This window comes from Tyto alba, unplaced genomic scaffold (assembly GCF_018691265.1).
Source record: "Tyto alba isolate M040663 unplaced genomic scaffold, T.alba_DEE_v4.0 Super-Scaffold_1000006, whole genome shotgun sequence".
In the NCBI taxonomy this organism is placed as follows: Eukaryota; Metazoa; Chordata; class Aves; order Strigiformes; family Tytonidae; genus Tyto; species Tyto alba.
In genome coordinates, this window is record NW_024881272.1 from 31,532,338 (window position 1) to 31,549,961 (window position 17,624).

Genomic DNA, 17,624 nt, shown 5'->3' on the forward strand with positions numbered 1-17,624 from the left:
TACCTTATGGGGTCACTTTTTAGGGAAACCCCCTTTCTTTTAGGAACTATCCTTGTTAATAGGAGTTTTATAATAAACTATACTCAAAATTAGGGCGACTTCCAGAAGACTGCTGCAGTTATAGAATATGCCCCAAACTGTTTTGTTGTCAAAACCAGCAAGTATTCTCTGAGATAGGACAGAATCCCTGCAGAGTTGAGAGTCATGCCTTTGCTTGCTTTATCCCTTCTGGAGTGTGGGAGATGGTGTCAGCAAAGAACAGATCAAATCATAAATAAAGCTGTGGCAACTCTTAAGTAGGTGTGGAGAAGATTTTTGTGACCTTTATCTTTTAGAAATATTTTTATGCAGATAACATAAGACCATACAGTATTTCCCATTTTCATATGAGTGTATCTGATTACCTTCTCTCCAGGAAGTACAACAGAGTGAGAGATAATACTCAGAACGGGTAGACAATGTGGGAAGAGCCACATATCAATTAACTTTGAGCACTTGAGTTGCTGTGGCCACGAGTCTTGTTGCCCTGGATCCTTTTGAAGGTTAGTGGAGGCAAATAGTTGCTTCTAGACAGCATTTTGGGAAATATCAATGTGTGTTCAATCACTACAGACTCCCTGAACTTCATGGTTTTCTTATGAGGACGTACTGCTGGTGGGTTTTTCAGAATGCTGAGATTCTGGTCATACAGGGCTTCAGCACATTGACAGTCAGTTTTTGCAAGAGATGTGCAAAAACTCAAGAGCCAGACAGTAATAGAAAGGCTTGTGTAATATGCTGTGCCCAGCCAAATCTACTTTGTAATGAATGTGGCAGGGATTTTTTTTTTTTTCTTGAGGCTGTTGGATGCAAGTAGGATCCTATAGTTCTTTTTAGACTAGAACTTGTAAGAAACTCTAAACATAATCATGTTCCTGTTGAAAATCTGGTTTAAATAAAATAAAAATTTTCCATGCAGAGGGATTGTTTTTTTTCAGTAGGAGTATTCTAAGTAAAACTTTTTGTTCTGAACAGAGAAAGGAAATCTTTCATTTCATTGTATTTGGAATATGCTTGAGGAAAACAGTTTTCAAATTCATGGTATTTCAGCCTAGCTAAATATGGCCTATGCTACTGAGGGGTTCCGCACCATGTCTTCTCAAGTCCTGCATTAGATTAGGCAGTTGCCTAGATGACTGCCTATTAACTCAGCACCTTTGAACCCAGTTGATCCTGGTAGTAAAGTAAGGGGAACATTTGCTTCTATCCATCTGGTTCATCCAGCTTCAGCTAGTGAAAGTCTGGTGTTTATGACCAAATAATTGAGTCAATACTGGCAAGTAGTTCAGAAAAAGGGAATACACCACAGTGAATATCAGTACTGTTTCTGTTTAATGCCTGCCTTTCATCTCATACAATTTAGGAATTGCTGTGAAATACAAAGTTTTCTAGTAGTTGATTCTTTCTTTGTAGGTGTAATGATTTGGTTCTTTGCTTTCCTCCTTACCATAATGTCTTTCTGGATACAGATTTTCCAAGTTACAAGTCATGCTATCGCTTTCTCAGGGTGATACTCTGGAGGAGAATTTCTGAGCAATTGTCCATAAAGCTAATATATATTGATGCCATTGGTATTCAAAGGCGAAAAACCATGAACAAACTGCTCTATCTACATGTGCATACAGCTCTTTAGGATATACAAATTGAGCAGCTGTGTTTAATTATTAAAGCACCTCATTAGGTAAGTGGCAGGGATTTGAGTTCAACTCATCCAGGTTCTTTTGAAGCATGTAGTGAAATTAATCTGTCATTACAGGCATCTCAAAGAAATCCTTTTTTCTTAACTATTATCTAGGAGACCAGAATGCCTTTCTGCAGTATAATACTTTCTCTTAGATATTAAGGGGTTTTATAATACTATGTTGTTCAATTAAACATGTACTTTTTAGGTGGCGATTGAGTGGTGGCAATAGTAGAATAAGGAGTTTAAATCCCAGAGAAGTGTAAATGCTCAGACTGCACTTAGAACAAGTGTTTTGAGGTTCTTGTTGTGGCCATGAAAATAAAAACCAACCCACAGAATGGGTTAGTGTTTTAGCTTAGATCTGAGGTTGATTTTTATATCAGAACCTTCCACTTACAGATCTGCCAGTTAATTCATTTGGGAAGAGGTGTCCTTTGCACTTCATGTTTTCGATATTGTATTAAAAATTTTACCAGAATTAATCTATTTATCCCTTTTCTGTAAGCATTTTGCATTTATAAATCTACATAAGCAGGATGAAAATGCTCAGAGCCCCATTACCATTTCACTGTAGAGTATGTTCAGTCCAGCCATATCCAGTAAGAGAGCTCCAATACACTGGAACTCAGTGGATTGGCAAGGGCTGGTCTGGCCTGTTCACACTGTCAGTGGGCCTGTAGATGTGACGTGGTGTTCCTCAGCGGGAGCTGTATAGAAGAATTGGCCCCTGTTTAAAACATGCTCTTTAGAGTCCAGCAAGGTGGCTCTGGTTTCTCCTTGGATAAGCATGAAGACTCAGAGTGAGTTGCTTTGTGATCTTTGAAAGTGGGGAGCCATGACATTTAGCTGTCATCCTTAGAGCATTTTTCAGGGTGTGGCAGTAGTTCATAGCATTGATCTAATTAGAAAAATACATGTTCGGTTCTGATGGTAATTTGTTATGATTTGGTATTTACCATATTTGGGAAGGCTTGATGATTTACTGTTTCACTCTTTAAATTTTTCCTAAAGTGATGAAATGATCTTTATTTCAAATACACTGTCTTTTTTTTTCCCTTTTAATGAGAGGTTTGAGCTTATTTGGAGAAAATGTTTATTTTTTTCCCAGTATTTTCTTCAGCCTAGAATTTATTTATTCACCCAGTTTTTGTCAAAGGTCCTAATTAGATTTCCATGACTGGCTTTTAAATCCTTGGAAATTGGAATTTCTTATATCAACATTGTAATTGCTGTAGTTACAGGTCATGTGCTTTTCTGTTTTCAAACCAGACACTGAATTGTAATCGTCTGATCTATTCTTAAACCGTTGGGTTTTTGTTGTCTTGTTGTTATTGCTGTTGTTGTTGTTGTTGTTTTTGTTTTTTTTTTTTAAATGGTGTATATGTGTTTTAAAATTTTTTTGAAGAGTAATCCTGAAATAATCTCCACAGTATTTATAAAGATCTAAATAGTTATCTCTATTTCTTTTTTTTTCCCCAAAATGTGTGATGTTAATAAATTCTCTCATTGCAAAGGGCAAGCAATGCACCTTGTTAAACAGCAACATTCCAAATGAACATCATCAGTCCTCTGGTTGTAAAAACATGGTCACTCCAAAGAACAGAATGAAGTGAAAAATGATGCATTTAAAATATAAATTTCTGTCCTGGATGAGAAAATACAAGTACGGGGAGTCCATATAATCATCTGGTTTTCTGCCCCGTGTCACATTAGAGGATTTACACTGAGGATAGGGCCTTTAGCTGTCCCACCCTGTGAGAATCCTGCCTTCACTTGTACGTTCTTGGTTCTCATTGTAAACCCCCAAAACAAGATGAAACTGAGTTCCAGATAGTTTTCCAGCTGTGTGGAAAGGCTCTTCCTGTTCTTATTTGACTTTACTGTGTGTACAGTATCAGTGAGTAGAAGCCTTAGCTTTGATTTGTAAATATTAAGTAAAAATAGCTTCTCCTTTTCTGTTTGTTGATTTCTTTCTAGTTTCTGTTACTATGTTTTAATGGAGGGGGGGCACTCGTTGTTGCCTTGTTTGTGAGGTATTTCTATATAAATGAACGGGATACTATGACAAGGAAGTTTGTCAAGCTTGAAGGTAACAGAATCCATTCCCTAAGTGGCATCTTTTTCAAAAAGACCAGATTCTTTAGTATTTACTGCATGCTTTATGCTACAACTGTAAAATAAAATGCTATACTTTTCCTAGATAGGGAAACTGCAATGGGATCTATACTAGCAGCCAGTATTTTATGTGAAGTTTTGTATTTCCCTTTGACTGAATACTTAGTATTTTGAGTATCTGATTGGGTTTGATGGTGTTTTATAGGGATGGGTTATAGGTGCTGATATGTGTGACATTCTTTGAGACCACCTCACTGTATCTGACTATCAGCTATGTTGCTGTCTTATATTTAAGTCTATTGAAGTCAGCAATCTTCCTTCTTTCTTCAGCTGTAGATGGTGGGGTCATTGTCCAGTGCTCGGTTTTCCTAGGAGTTGTGGTAAGAAAAGTAACAATATGTAATACAATAATAAGACTTACAGTTTAATTCTCCTTATTTAGGTCCCTAGGTAGTTCACTTGGATGAACGGAAAGGTTTACTTTAACTCAAAAAATACTTTTTGTAGACAGGAATTTTGTTTGGATTTTACTTATGCAAAACCACAAGATAAAGTCAAATGCTTCAGTAAAATTAATTTTGCTTTGAAGATACATGATCAAATTGTAACATCCTAATAAAAAGAATATGTCTGTGAAATCTCACCTTGGCTAAAAATTAGTCACAAATAAGCTGTCTTGTAAGACATGAAAGAAAAACCATCTCTGAAAGGGCTTTCTCTTTGAGAACAGCTATGATGGTGTGTTTCCCTGAGATGTTCTATCCAAGATGCCTTGCACTTGATGGTACAGTAGTATTCCCAAGACTACAGGCAGCTGAAATTTTCAGTGGTATTTAGCATTTAAAATACCTTTTAGTTTTTGGACTTTTCAAGCACAATTTAATACATATTTTCTGAGATGATTCTTAGTGTTCAGACAGAAAACAGTGTGTAACACTAAATCTTCAGGAACGTTATTCATGTTTTGGGGGGAGTAAGAGGTTGGGATAGTGATCATTTTAGGAGAAAAACATTCTGTTTGTTATGACAGATGTTTCTGCAAGTGCTTTTCTCTTTTGTTTATATTCTGCTTCTGTAGTCTGTCCTAGTGATGTCGTACTGTCACAGCGATGATCAGCATCAGCTTATCTGGAATGAGACTTGAAAGAAGAACTTAATATTGCACTCAGTTGCTTCATGGCTAATGCTGTTTCAGCATGTCACTGAATTGTCATCAGCTTCTGCTGAAAGACCTAATGACAGTGGTACTTGAACACATGCTATGCAGTAGCTCTGGTAGCTGGGTGCAGTTTTGCTTGTACACATTCACCTGATAAAGGCATTTTGTACCTGCAGGTGTTGAAGCAGTACCATTTAACCTAATTATCAGTGCATACATTATCTTCTATAAATTGTAATTCAACTTGAACGTAACTAATAGAAAGTTTTTCTAAGGACATACTCTGTGCAAAACATTGCTATTTAGGTACAGCCTAGAGAAGCAGGAATCTTTCTCTGAGCTGCTTGCTGAAGAGGCTGTTATATTCACGCTATGCTGTCTTCTGGGCATATGTGTGGCCTGTTATTTGACTGATTTATGCAATGAAGTGGCCAGCCCAGGAGTTGTTTCAGCAGAGGAGAATCTTAAACATAAGGTCCTTTTAAGGTGTCTCAAGACGTGTACTCCAAACAGTAACCAATTTTTTTTTTTAAAGTTAGCATTATGCTTGGAATTTTTGACCAGTGAATGAAGAGATCATTTTACACAAACTTCTTTCTAGTCACAAGTTTAAAACCAAATGTGTTAAGTTTCCTGATTCTGTGCCTATATTGTCTCTTTTCTAGGTCACTCTGTACAGTAGTGTGCAAGTGGACATACACTTCAGATGGAGGTTGGGATGACAGTTTCTGGAAAATGATTGGTTTGGAAGATCTGGTGAAGGATAAGTATGAAAAAATAGGTATATCAGGGGTTGTTTTGTTTTATACATATACATAAAAAGATATATACATGTATATATAAAAAGATCTATATATATAAAACGATCTTTTGCTCTATTACTGTGAATGCCAGCAGAAATGTATCAGGACTTGATAAAGCTTCAGATGGGTTGATAACAAGGCTGGTTGCCCTAGGTAACAGCTTTCCTAAGCAGTCTTTTTACTTTGTGTTGTCATGAAAAACTGTGTTTAAATTTTGTATCTTCCACCCTTCTGAAAGGCCTAGCTAGCCTTTCAGTACTGCTCAGTCTCAACAATACAGGAGTAAATGGGAGCCTCAGCAGTTGATTACATGAAGGAAGTACCTGATATGGGTATATTGGGTGGCAGGCTACAAAAAAAATATCCACAATGTAGTAATTTATAGCTGTTACTGATAGCATGTCTTGCAACCTGTACCAATTTCCCTTATAGTAATTTTCAAAAAAAGTGCTACTTCTGCTTGTTATTATCTTCATACTGTTTTTTTCACTCTCTTAGAGCCTATGTTTAATTAGAATGGTAGCCTTGCTAATAGCAATTCCTACAGCAGATATTCATTAAAAGTCCATAATGTTAATATACCAGAAAATTTCCAGGATAACTTTATTAGACTTTCCCTGTTAAGTTAATGGACTTTTAATGGATGTCCTAAGCAGACATGTCATTAACAAGAATATTACCAGACATGAATTAAAATATGCTCATTCATCAAAGTTAATTATCTGAAATTTCCTTTGATTTTTTTTTTTAATGTCTAGCACTTTGAACAAGTTTGTACAGCAGTTTAAATGCAGGAACATGAAATGGAAATGGCATAAAGAGGACTGTAGTAAAATGAAATGTAATGAAATCTATAAACTTTCTGATGATCACAAAATATACTATGTCATTTTCAGGTTTTCAGATAATTGTACTTGAAAGCTTCCTTTAATAGATTTCAGCTTTTCTTCCTTCAACTGAAACTGCTTCTGCAAAGGTATAAACCTACTAGGAGTATTAGGCTTTTAGCTTTCTGAGGTTTTAGTTTGAATGCAATTCTTAAAACATCTATCACATGTGGCTGTTAGCAAATCTTCAACAAGTTAAAATAAGACTTGCAATAAATACATGTTTTTACCAGAAAATTGAACATCTCGGCAGCTGGTGGTCTCATGGAAGAGTGTTTTAAAAATAAATTATTTATGAAGTGTAAGCTAAGGCTTTAATACAATATTTATGCAATGCACTTCAAGGACAGTGCAAAGCAATTTGCCATTTTAAGTAACTAAACATACATGTTTTAAATGATAAAGTAGCCATTAATAAAAAGGGCCTTTTGTTGTGATGGAAGCCTCATAAAACTAATCTGTATATGGCTCAACATTTAGCAAGGCAAAAATCATTAATTTCCAGTATCAGGCTTGCATTTTTGTTAAAACACAGTGTTTACAAAATAAATCAGTAAATTAACTTCTGTTGATAGACATTTCTTGCAAGACAGAAATGTTTTCCTGAGTTAATGGGGAATGTGTCTAGTTCTCTGGGCAATTGTATTTATTTTCAAGAAACAAACCATTGAATACCTGGGTGCATCTCAGCTGGAATTGCAGAAGCAGAATCTCAGAATCTGACCTCCAGAATTGCACCAAACTGTAGGCTAGAACTTGAAGCTTCTGAAGAGCACATACTTTTACTCATCTTGAGAAATCCTTTGATTTTCAGATTCTTGGGCTGATTACCGTAGGTGTATCCAAAGTATAAGACACTTTTTGTTTTGCATAATAATGCTGAAAACTGGCCTTAGGTAGAATATATGCTTATTTCCATGACCATTTGTCTAACCTTGAATTTTGTAAAAAGGAAGGTGTTACATTCATTATATTTAGCTGTGTGATAAAATCACAAAGTAAGCAGGACAGTGACCTTCATTTATGTGTCTATGAATAGGGAGTAAGGAGCTGTCTGTACGAATGTGGAAACCAGATAGCAGCTACTCCTTCATTCCTTTGAGTTTATCTTCTAAACTGCTCTTGTTGGAGTCTCTTGGAAAGGTTTAGCTTCAGGAGACAAAAAGACACCAAAACAAAGCACCTCACTCCCTGCCACATGCCTGCCCACCAGTGCTGATGTCTGTGTTGTGTGCTGTGGAAGTGCTTTCCTTTCTGTCGCCCCTAATCTTACCACTGTCCCTGTAGATGGGAAAATGGGAATGGTAACATTATTCCAGTGCAAGTTTGGGGGGGTTGCTTGTTTTAATGAGTGTTGAGTCTTGTGGGACTTGGGAAGAGCACTCTGAATAAGCCCAGATTTCCTTTACTTAATTTAAATTAATCAGGACAGCGTAGATCCACCTATCAGGAAAGTGCCCTTCAGTCACTCGAGCAGCACTGGTCAAACTGCAGCAGGAATGGTCTTGTATAGTGGAAGACTCCTTCCTACCAACTCCCAAGGTGCTGGAGTAGGTGGCCTCTTCCCAGGAGCCCACAAATGTTACACTGAGCACAACGAACACAGGATCACACCTCACACTCAACTCAAGCTATATTTATAATATTGCTTCAGGGTGCTGTGCCATAAGTGAACAGTCTCAGCTGCCGTTAGCTTCAGCACATTATACAAAAGGAAGGCAATTTGTTTAAGTAACTCATATGGACAAACAGTCAGAGCATGTGCTTCCAGGAGGCACATCATAGCGTGCTACGGCTGACAGAAAAGAATTTGAAGCAGTGGACTTTGTTGGCTTGCAGATTAAGGAACTCAAAATTGCCAGATAACTTAGGTAGGAGTAGGTTGAGGGGAGATTGTACATGGTCAAAAACTCCTCCTAAAATGAAAACAAAACCAAAAACCTAAGAAGTCTGAAGTAATTCTAGTGGAATTTCCTTTTCTGTTCTCAAGCTTGTCCAAGTCCGTGTATGTCTGCTCAAGGTTTGTTTAGCTCAAATACAAGGATGTATATTAATGCTTGCACGTTCCTCTTGTAAAGAAAGATAATACTATTTTTCTCACATACCTCTCCTAAAAGATTAGCAGGATCTGAATCATCATTTCTTTCTAAACAAAGCAAAATGTCACAAGATAAAATTAGCAAAATTTTCTTACTGTAATGAAAGTAAATACATAGTTTACCAGTTCAAAATAGGCAGAAAAGCTATGTGGGTTTGTACATCTCTAGTGAAATTATTATTTTTCCAGTCAGAGGGAACTATAGATAATTAGTTATTACTAGACATTTTTTTGAAGTAGCTTTAACTTTCATGACACTAAAAATATTTATGGAAATTTCCTCGAGAAAAACTTATTTAATTTACATATTTCTTTATTCTGATAAATACACTTTAAAACATCACTTTTAAAATGTCTTGCCCTTTAAAAAATATATTTACTGTAATCAGAGTAGTGCTTGTTGTTCCAGGTAGTACACTGCTCTTAGTTTCAGTTTAACTTAACACATGACCTTGTTGATAAGGGGAGACCCTCACATCTGACCTTTAGGATCTTCCACAAAGCTTTCCCACATCAAGGCGCGGGTTCACGTATGAAAATTGCCAGGCCTTTGACATTTTACATTTCTCAGAGCAGCCTAACCTTTCAGGGAATCCACATAAGTTGTTTGTGGTCCCTTCTGCACACTGTGAATTTACTGATCACGTTTGTGAAGGTAAAGAGTGTTATCTGGAGATACTACAAAATTTATTGATCCCATTAATTTGCCCACCAAGAGAGTAGAAGATAGCTTGTGTTCAAACCCACTATGAAAGTGTTGTGTACTACAGGCATTAGCATTTATCTGCTGTGGTGAAAGCACATGATGAGTATCTCTTTGTGGTATTATAAAACCTAGAAAGACATTAACAATTCCGTTAAAATTTGATGTACTATGGACCTCTTAGGGTACTGAAGCATATATTCCATTTGGAGGAAAATGCCTGATAAATTTTCACCACAGCCTTCTACTTCAGGGGCTACTTAAGGGACCAAATAATGATTTTTTATTGAATGGTAATATTTTATGCCGGGTCCTTTTTTGGTTGAAGATGGCGCCTTTGTCTGAGAGAGCATTGCAGGTACTGCAGAATAGGTTTTATTGTTCTTCTAGATCGTGTGTTGAAGGCTAAATTGCTAACTTTTGTAAAGGGGTGTTTGTCCATTTCTTTCGTCTGTGATGGAACAGCACACTGATTTTAATGAAGCATTTTTCTGAAAAGCAAGCTTTGTACTTGGAAATACAGCTCTTCAACATGGTAAGGATTTTGTAAGCTCATTTCCCATTTTTTCCTGACTAGGAATTTACAGGCACATCTTCAAAAGTGAATAAATACACAGCTCATACATATGGGATCTTTATGTACGTATGAGGCAAAATTGAGAAAACTATTTGGATTGTTTAAATCTCGCAAGTTTTATAGAAGTTCAGTGATTGCCTTGAACTTTGAGTGCTTGAAATTAATATGCTAATGAAAATAACTCTTGCATGGACAGACTGTGATATCAGCAGATCGGGTTTCGTAGACAACTGTCATCAGCAATCCTGTTCACAACATTATAAACTTTCTTAAAATTACTTGGATTTTTTTCCCTTAAACTTTCATATGACTGGATAATATGGAGATCAGAGTTTTATGTCTGTCTTCAAGCAACACTTCTCTATTTCATAACTCTAAAACTGTAACTTTGCTTAATTTGCTTTAGCATAAGACTGGTAGAATTCTTTCATATTTGATTTTTGACTTTGTAGGTAATGGTGGTGTAAGGAAGAACACCCTCTAGTCCTTATGCATCTCTTTCCTTAAATCCCACTCTGCATCTTTTAGCCATCCTTCTTAGCCACCTTCAAGAATAATGCTTCCCATTTTCTACAGATTGCCTCAATCCATCTCCAGGGGGATTTCTTTTGATTTTATTTTATATTTTTTTTTTTTTTTAAATTTTGACACTGTGTTTTCAATTATGAAGGGTTTGACTTGGCTCTACATTGCATTTATGGTTAGTGGTCTATTCCCACACATCAGAACCATAGTGCCAGCCTCCCTGTTCCAGCACTCTATGCTTTTGTGTACAGCCCTAGCACTTTGGAATATCTTGTCCATACCTTTTCCCTTAATTCCAGGACTTTGGGAACTAGAAGCTTGATGTTTTCATGTATTTTATCAGAGGTAGTCAGTTTTAATACCTGGAAGTTCTGCTCATTTATTTACATTTAGACTGAAAAAGATTCAGTCCAGGGTGGGAGAATACAGTCAGTATTAATTTATGCTACAGCAGCTGTGAAGGGAGTGGTCAACTCATTAGTTCAGCCAGTTTTCTATCTTCCAAGGCCATTGATGCCAGGTGCTCCAGAGTATATGAGGGATTTCCCTGAAAGCTGAGAGAAAAGGATGATGAATTTTTTTTTCAGGTCAGCTTGTAGCTTCCAGTTCCTCATAAAGCTTGATTGTAACAATGAGCTTTAAGCACCATACTTTGTAAATGGTAGAGAATAATAAGTTAAAGGCTTTGCTTAAGTATGGGGTCCCTTTATCTGTCTTTCTTTGGTCTTTTGTTACCCCCAATAAATTACAATACTTTACAATTTCAAACAAAATTAAAAGGATGAATCAGAGGATATTTACACTTACATGCTGTCAAAATCCATGGAATTTACAACTGAAGAGTGTTCCAAATATGCTAACATTTTTCTGGCTTCCTGTCATTTCAGTCTGTCCAAGAGTTGTAGCAATTGCAAAGGAGCTGAAACTGGCACAGTGCAAATAGGTTCTAGGGTGTCTCCTTCCTCAAAGCTTGAGGCATTATTTCATAATATATGATTCAGCAGTAAGAAGTTAGAAATAATTTTTCTCAGAAAAGCTACACTTACCTCTGATTTCTATTTTGTTTTTTTTCCATCTTGAGTTCACTGAATCACGTGAATGGTAGAGGTTAAAAGGGACCTCTGGAAATTATCTAGTCCCCCTCCCCATGCTCAAAGCAGGGTCACCTACAGCAGGTTGCTCAGGGCTGTGTCTGGTTGACTTTTGAGTATTTTCAAGGATGGAAACTCCAAAATCTGCCTGGGCACCCTGTTCCAGTGTCTTGATCACCTTTCCCCAGTAAAACATTTTTTCTTTTGTTTAAATGTGATTTCCTTATTTCCATTTGTGCACATTGCCACTCGTGCTGTCACTGGGTGACACTGAGGAGAGTCTTGATCTGTCATTTTTGCTCCCTCCCATCAGATATTTATATACATGTTGATAAGATCCGCCCCCCCACCTCCAAGCCTTCTGTTCGGTGGCCTTAAAGTCTCGGGTCTTTCAGTCTCTCCCTGTACGACATGCCTCTGTCATCTCGGGTCCTTCTCTACACTTGCTCCAGTATGTCCATGTTTATCCTGTACTGGGGAGCCCAGTGTAAAACGCAACACTCCAGATGTGGCCTCCTGATCAGGGAGCAAGGCTCCCCTCCCTTGGCCTGCCGGTGACACTCCTCCTAACACAGCCCAGGACGCTGTTGGCCGTTTGTGCTGCAAGGGCACATCCCTGGCTCCTGTTCAACGTGGTGTCCACCAGACTTCACGGTCCTTTTCTGCCAAGCTGCTTTTCAGACAGTCGGTCCCCAGCCTGTCCTGGTGCATGGGGTCCTTCCACCTCATGCACAGAACTTGGCTTTTCCCTTCCTTGAATTTTACAAGTGTCCTGTTGGCCGGTTTCTTCAGCCTGAGGTATTCTTCCTCTTTCCGATAACTGTTCTTTAATAGGCTGGGCTAAACTCGGGTAGCTCAGGTTTCTTTACAGCGTTTCCTGGGTGACATTTTCCATTCCTCTTCCACTGTAACTAAAGGAGCCATTATTCACCCTGCTTATCATCAGGTTGAGTCCTGCTGGCAGATGGTGCCTTTCCACTTGTCCCTTGTTTCTGCTCCAAGAGGTGAGGAGTACCATGTGGTGTTCTTTCATCCTCAGGCTCCGTCATCGCTTAGACAACTAATAGTAAAAGCTTAGAGCTTTCAAAAAATAATAATAAAATTTTTCCCACTGTCCACTTCTACGGTTCCGGTCTCAGGCTCTGTCTGCCTGGGAAATGATATTTTCTTCTGCTCTGACAACACTGCGGACTTGTGAACTTTTTCTTTCTAGTATTAGAACTAGGAGCTTTTTATTTAAATTTCTGTTTTTAAAAGTCATAGGAGAAGCTTTGAGCAGACTTTGAGCCTATTATAATTGTTTAATATTTAAATTTCTCAAATGTTATTCTCCTTTCTTATTTTTCATACACTTCTAAAGAAAAAAAAATGCATTTTTGGAATAGTTCTGGGTCATTTCTTCTTTTTACCTGACTCTTCCTCTCCCTGATCCTGATTTGTTCTTCATCTTCTTTTTTTTTTTTTTTTTTGCTTAAATTTCACAGAGATAGCTTTTAAAACCGTGATGTCTGCTTTATGAGTCAAGATTCACAAAACCAGAAGTTTTTCAAACAATTTGCTGACTTCCTCCAAGTCAGAGGCTGTTTGACTCTCTAAAATTAATGTTTAAGTAGTTTAAAGTGTATCTTAGAACCAATCTTGATTTTATAATTTCCTGTGATGGAGAGCCCACTTCAGACTTAAAGGCTGTTGATTGCTAGTTGCTGTAATTTCTCAAAATTAATAAATTAATTAAAGAATACACTTTATTTTTCATCTGAACTTTAACTTCTTACTTCTGTCTGGCAGACTGTAGTGACACGCCTGACCTGCATAGACTGAAATTTTCTACATTAAAGGAAAACACTGAGCTGCTTGAGGTTTTTCACCAAAACTCTTATTTGAACTGTCATACTTCTCAATCCTTGTAATTGCGTTCCTGACTCATTTCTGAACCCTTTATAATGCATCAGTATCTTCTCGGTACGGGTATTAGAACTGGATACTGTGTGAATGTGGTGGGGAATAAGATTGTGCAGGTATCAGATGCTTAGCTAAAAGATTCAAAAGCATCCTTTCAGTGACCAGGTTATTTTTGGTCTTTTGGTTTTGAAAAAGGGATAATTATTTATTCAAAGAGGAGTTGCTATCATGTGAATTATTAAAAAAAAATCCAGTAATAAAAAACATTCTGTTAAGTAATAATTGTAATTAATACAAGCTAAATTGCCTGTACAGTCTTAGTGATGTAGTATACCAAACCAAAGTCTAATTACTTGCAACTCTGAAAGTAGAGCAATAGTCACAACATCTACATTGATGATCTTTGTATTTAGAGAGACTCTGAGGAATATGTACTGTAAAGTTCTAGCAATCTGCATTATCAGCCTATTGTAATTATTGTTTGCAAGCAAAACATGTGAGATCAGGTAGCTGAGTTTGGGTGCAAATACACCGCATATAGTTACTTAGTGAGACATTCAGATACATGTGTTGTACACCTGTACGCATGTCAGCATAGCAAGTAGTGAACCATGCATTACAAGCGATGGTCATTCTGTACTGTTTCACTGAAGACTAGTAAAGAAAACTCAGTCACATCTGTCACTGTACATGCCTAATGATCCAGTGATGCAGAATGCTTTTTTCTTCTTCTTTTGACCTTTAACCAGGGAAGTTTATCATTTATACATGAAGTAGCCTTCTTTCATTTGGACAAGAAGACAATAGTCCTTGTTGCAGTAGACACCTGTGGTCTGCAGACCAATTTATTTTTCCGCTTAATGAATCAGGATCTGCCTGCACATAGATTGCTTGCTTCTGCCAGCATTTAGCAGCCTAATATGTCTGCCTTAAGTAATTACATGTTAGGTAGTTGAGATGTAGTTCAGCCAAAGGCATAAGCTGTATGGGAGAGTGGGATGGAAAGGACCCAAATTAGATTTGCCTCAAGCTACTGTGGCAGCTCGCGTAGACAGAGATGAATTTTGAACTAAAGAAAGCCAAAGTGATTTTGTTTAACCAACTGTTTTTCTCACTTTTAAATAAGCTGGCCTATAATATCACAATTTGTTTTGGTTTTCCTGAATAAAAATTTGAAGTTTTTAACTGCCAACCAGGAAATTTTATGGAGGGTATTTCCAGGTTAAAAAAGCCCCAAATCTGGCTGTTTCTAACACCTTTTAACCACCATGCATTCAGTCCTAAGAAAAAGTTAATATTCTAATTTTATAGTCCACATCATTATCCTGTTTCCTTCTGATCTTAGCACTATTTTGCCTAGTCAGATGGATTAAAAATTGTGGAACAATCAGCCATACATATCTCAGTTAAATGTGAGTATTGTATGTAATTGAGAGGGATAAAATCCCTTACATCGCTTGTTGTGAGATCCATTTGGATGGACAGTGCTGCTTTTTACTAAGAACCTGTTTCCTTTGATGCTTATTTAGAGCCGTTCTGTTTAACTAGATAACTTCTTCAGTGCATGTTATATATTGCTTATTTAACAGGATTATGTATATTGCTTTTTAAATTAAAAAGCATATAGATTGTCCAGTTTGGGGGAGGCTATAAAATGGAGACAGGCTGTACCCTTTGGTCGGGTTTCTTTCTGAGGCTGCTGGGTTTTCAGCAAGGGATTGATATTTCCAAGTTCAAGTTTGCTTGTGTCAGTTTAGTGAAGAATAGGGACATCTCCTTTTGATTGTCTTCCTTTTGTATTTTATGCACTTATACAGCCAAATATAAGTGCATATGAAATGCAGCCACATTCTGCATGATAGATGAAAAGCTGTTCTCAGTGAGTATATCATAGCTGAGTCAGCTGGGCCCCCTGCTGCGCTCTGCTTTTGTTGTTTTTTAAGAGGTCTACATCCTAAAGTACCTAGTTCTGTTAAATATTAGTAAGCCAGTACAGTGAATTTCGATTACTAAAGTTGACTGAAGATGTATTGTCTGCTTTGTGTGTTGCGTCTGGTAAATAGCTGGTTGCTGTGGTAACCGCCTAAAAAGGTAGAGGGTCGTTGGTACCACATAAATTCTTTAAAGAAAACCTGATCATAGCAAATTCTAACATTAGTCTTCGAAGAAGGATAAAAGAAGAGGAAGAGATTCAGACAGCTTTTTCCTTTTGTAAACTTGCTGCTTTATAGGGGAAAAAATAGCTAGAAATAGTCTGTCTCGTACGAAATGAAAAGGTTGTGGATTAAGGCATTGCATTAGTGAAACAGCTCTATGAATGTGAAACAGAAAGTTCTCCAGCTTCAGCCATTATGGGTTTGTTTGGTTAGGTCTAATTTTGGAAGTCATTATAGCAAAGGTAAATGACTTGCACAGGAGACTACTGTAAACAAAAGACTCGATACATTTACTTTGGCAGGAGCCTTGAGAAGACTCGGTCCTTTCACTGCCTCTTTTATGCAGCCTTCTGTAATACTCTCACTGCCCGCCTCTGTACGCAGGCGGCTCTCATTTCCCTTCCTCGCTCTCTGACAGCTTCTTTCCCCTGACATATAGGATTTAAGGGTGGCAGCACCTGCTGTTGAAATGCTGGTGTGTAGTTCTAGAATACCTTTATTTTTATAGTAGCTGTCCCTTGACTTCTAAAGCCACTGTGGTTTGGTCAAGTAAGAGTCAGTTCACTCTCTCCCGGTCTAGTACCAGAGTATAATCTGTTTCAAATGCTTTACTTTCTAATTGTGGCTCCTCTTTGGTTGCTTTTTGTGTTTTTTATTTTATCATTTAATAGCTTTTTAACCTACAGATTCTAATCATACTGATTATTAGCCGAGTTTTCTAGTTTTTCAGGGAAAAGTAAACCATGAGAACTGCAGTTCTCTTTCCAGGTCTCTACCCATGTGGTTCAGTCAAGGCTCAGCTCATTCCACACCTACTTATTCACACTCGTGTGGGTGGGGAGGCAACTTCCATGATGACAGAAAGAGTGCCCATGCACAGCCTGCTTCTTCCCTTTCACAGAGCTCCTTGTGAACATATTGCATGGGTGTAGCGGACCTTTCTTTGATTTCTAAAGCTGGAAGGATGAAGTAGAGGAGCAGACTCAGTATCCTCTCCTTGCTGCACTCACTTGCTGGTACCTCTTTTCTGTACTCCCTGACTGTTGGGTGACCGAGGAGACTCCCCTTCACAATTCCTATCATGGGTGACTTGACTGCTGTCGCTTCCCAGTTTGTCAGGAAGTGCTTTCAGTCAAGGAATAATTGTTCAGGTTTACTTCAACTCCTAAAACAGATGGGGCATACTCTACTGTTGATTAATTTTTTAAAAATACAAGATTATTATGCTGCATCTTCAAATCAGGAGAAACCGATCCCTGCACGTTCTCACATGCTTTATGCCCATGGGGGATAGCAATGCTGCTGGTCATTCTGATATATAACTGGTACCAGAGGAATCTATAGGGTCATTTTGGACTGCAGAAGAAAGGATTATCTTTATCTCTGAAATTGCTCCCTTAGTGCTTATTAACTAGAAATACAGTAATTGAGAACCTGGTAGGAAAAGATTTTGTCTAATAGTAACCCTGATCTCTAAAATGGAGTTTAACCACATAATAATTACACACTAAAATGTTTGACCAGTATGACTGATATAAACAAGCCAACCATGGAATTGAGTGCCTGGAAAGAGGTTTTATTTCAGATTAATTTCATCTCATGCTGTATATATAAGATATTTGTATGCTTTCAGGTCAGGCGACTGATTCTGAAGAAAAATATGTGGTTTTCAGCTGCATGAACTCTTTTGAACTTCCTTCCATCTGCAGGGTCTTTGAATGTCAGGAGAAGCACACAACTTTGTTTTACTGGTATTATTCTCTAATGTCTTAAAAAAACACAAGGGTAATACAAAAATTCTCTTAAAGAGAAACATCCTGCTCTCCAGCTTATTGGGGAAAAAATGCAAAAGATACACCTCTCAAAAAGCTAGCACAATTTTTTG

General features: G+C 37.5%; 1 protein-coding gene across 9 annotated transcripts in view; it reads left to right on the forward strand.

Annotated features, from left to right (window-relative positions):
* Positions 1-17,624, forward strand: part of FGGY (FGGY carbohydrate kinase domain containing) — a 325,810-nt gene that overhangs the window by 230,339 nt on the left and 77,847 nt on the right. For 8 of the 9 annotated variants that reach the window (XM_033008779.2, XM_033008783.2, XM_042807464.1 and 5 more), the window contains one exon: positions 5,663-5,778. In XM_033008779.2, the coding sequence (XP_032864670.1) occupies positions 5,663-5,778 (116 nt within the window). Of the gene's footprint in view, positions 1-5,662; positions 5,779-12,633; positions 12,686-17,624 lie in introns of those variants that run through there. The other variant, XM_033008785.1, reaches the window with a different exon arrangement.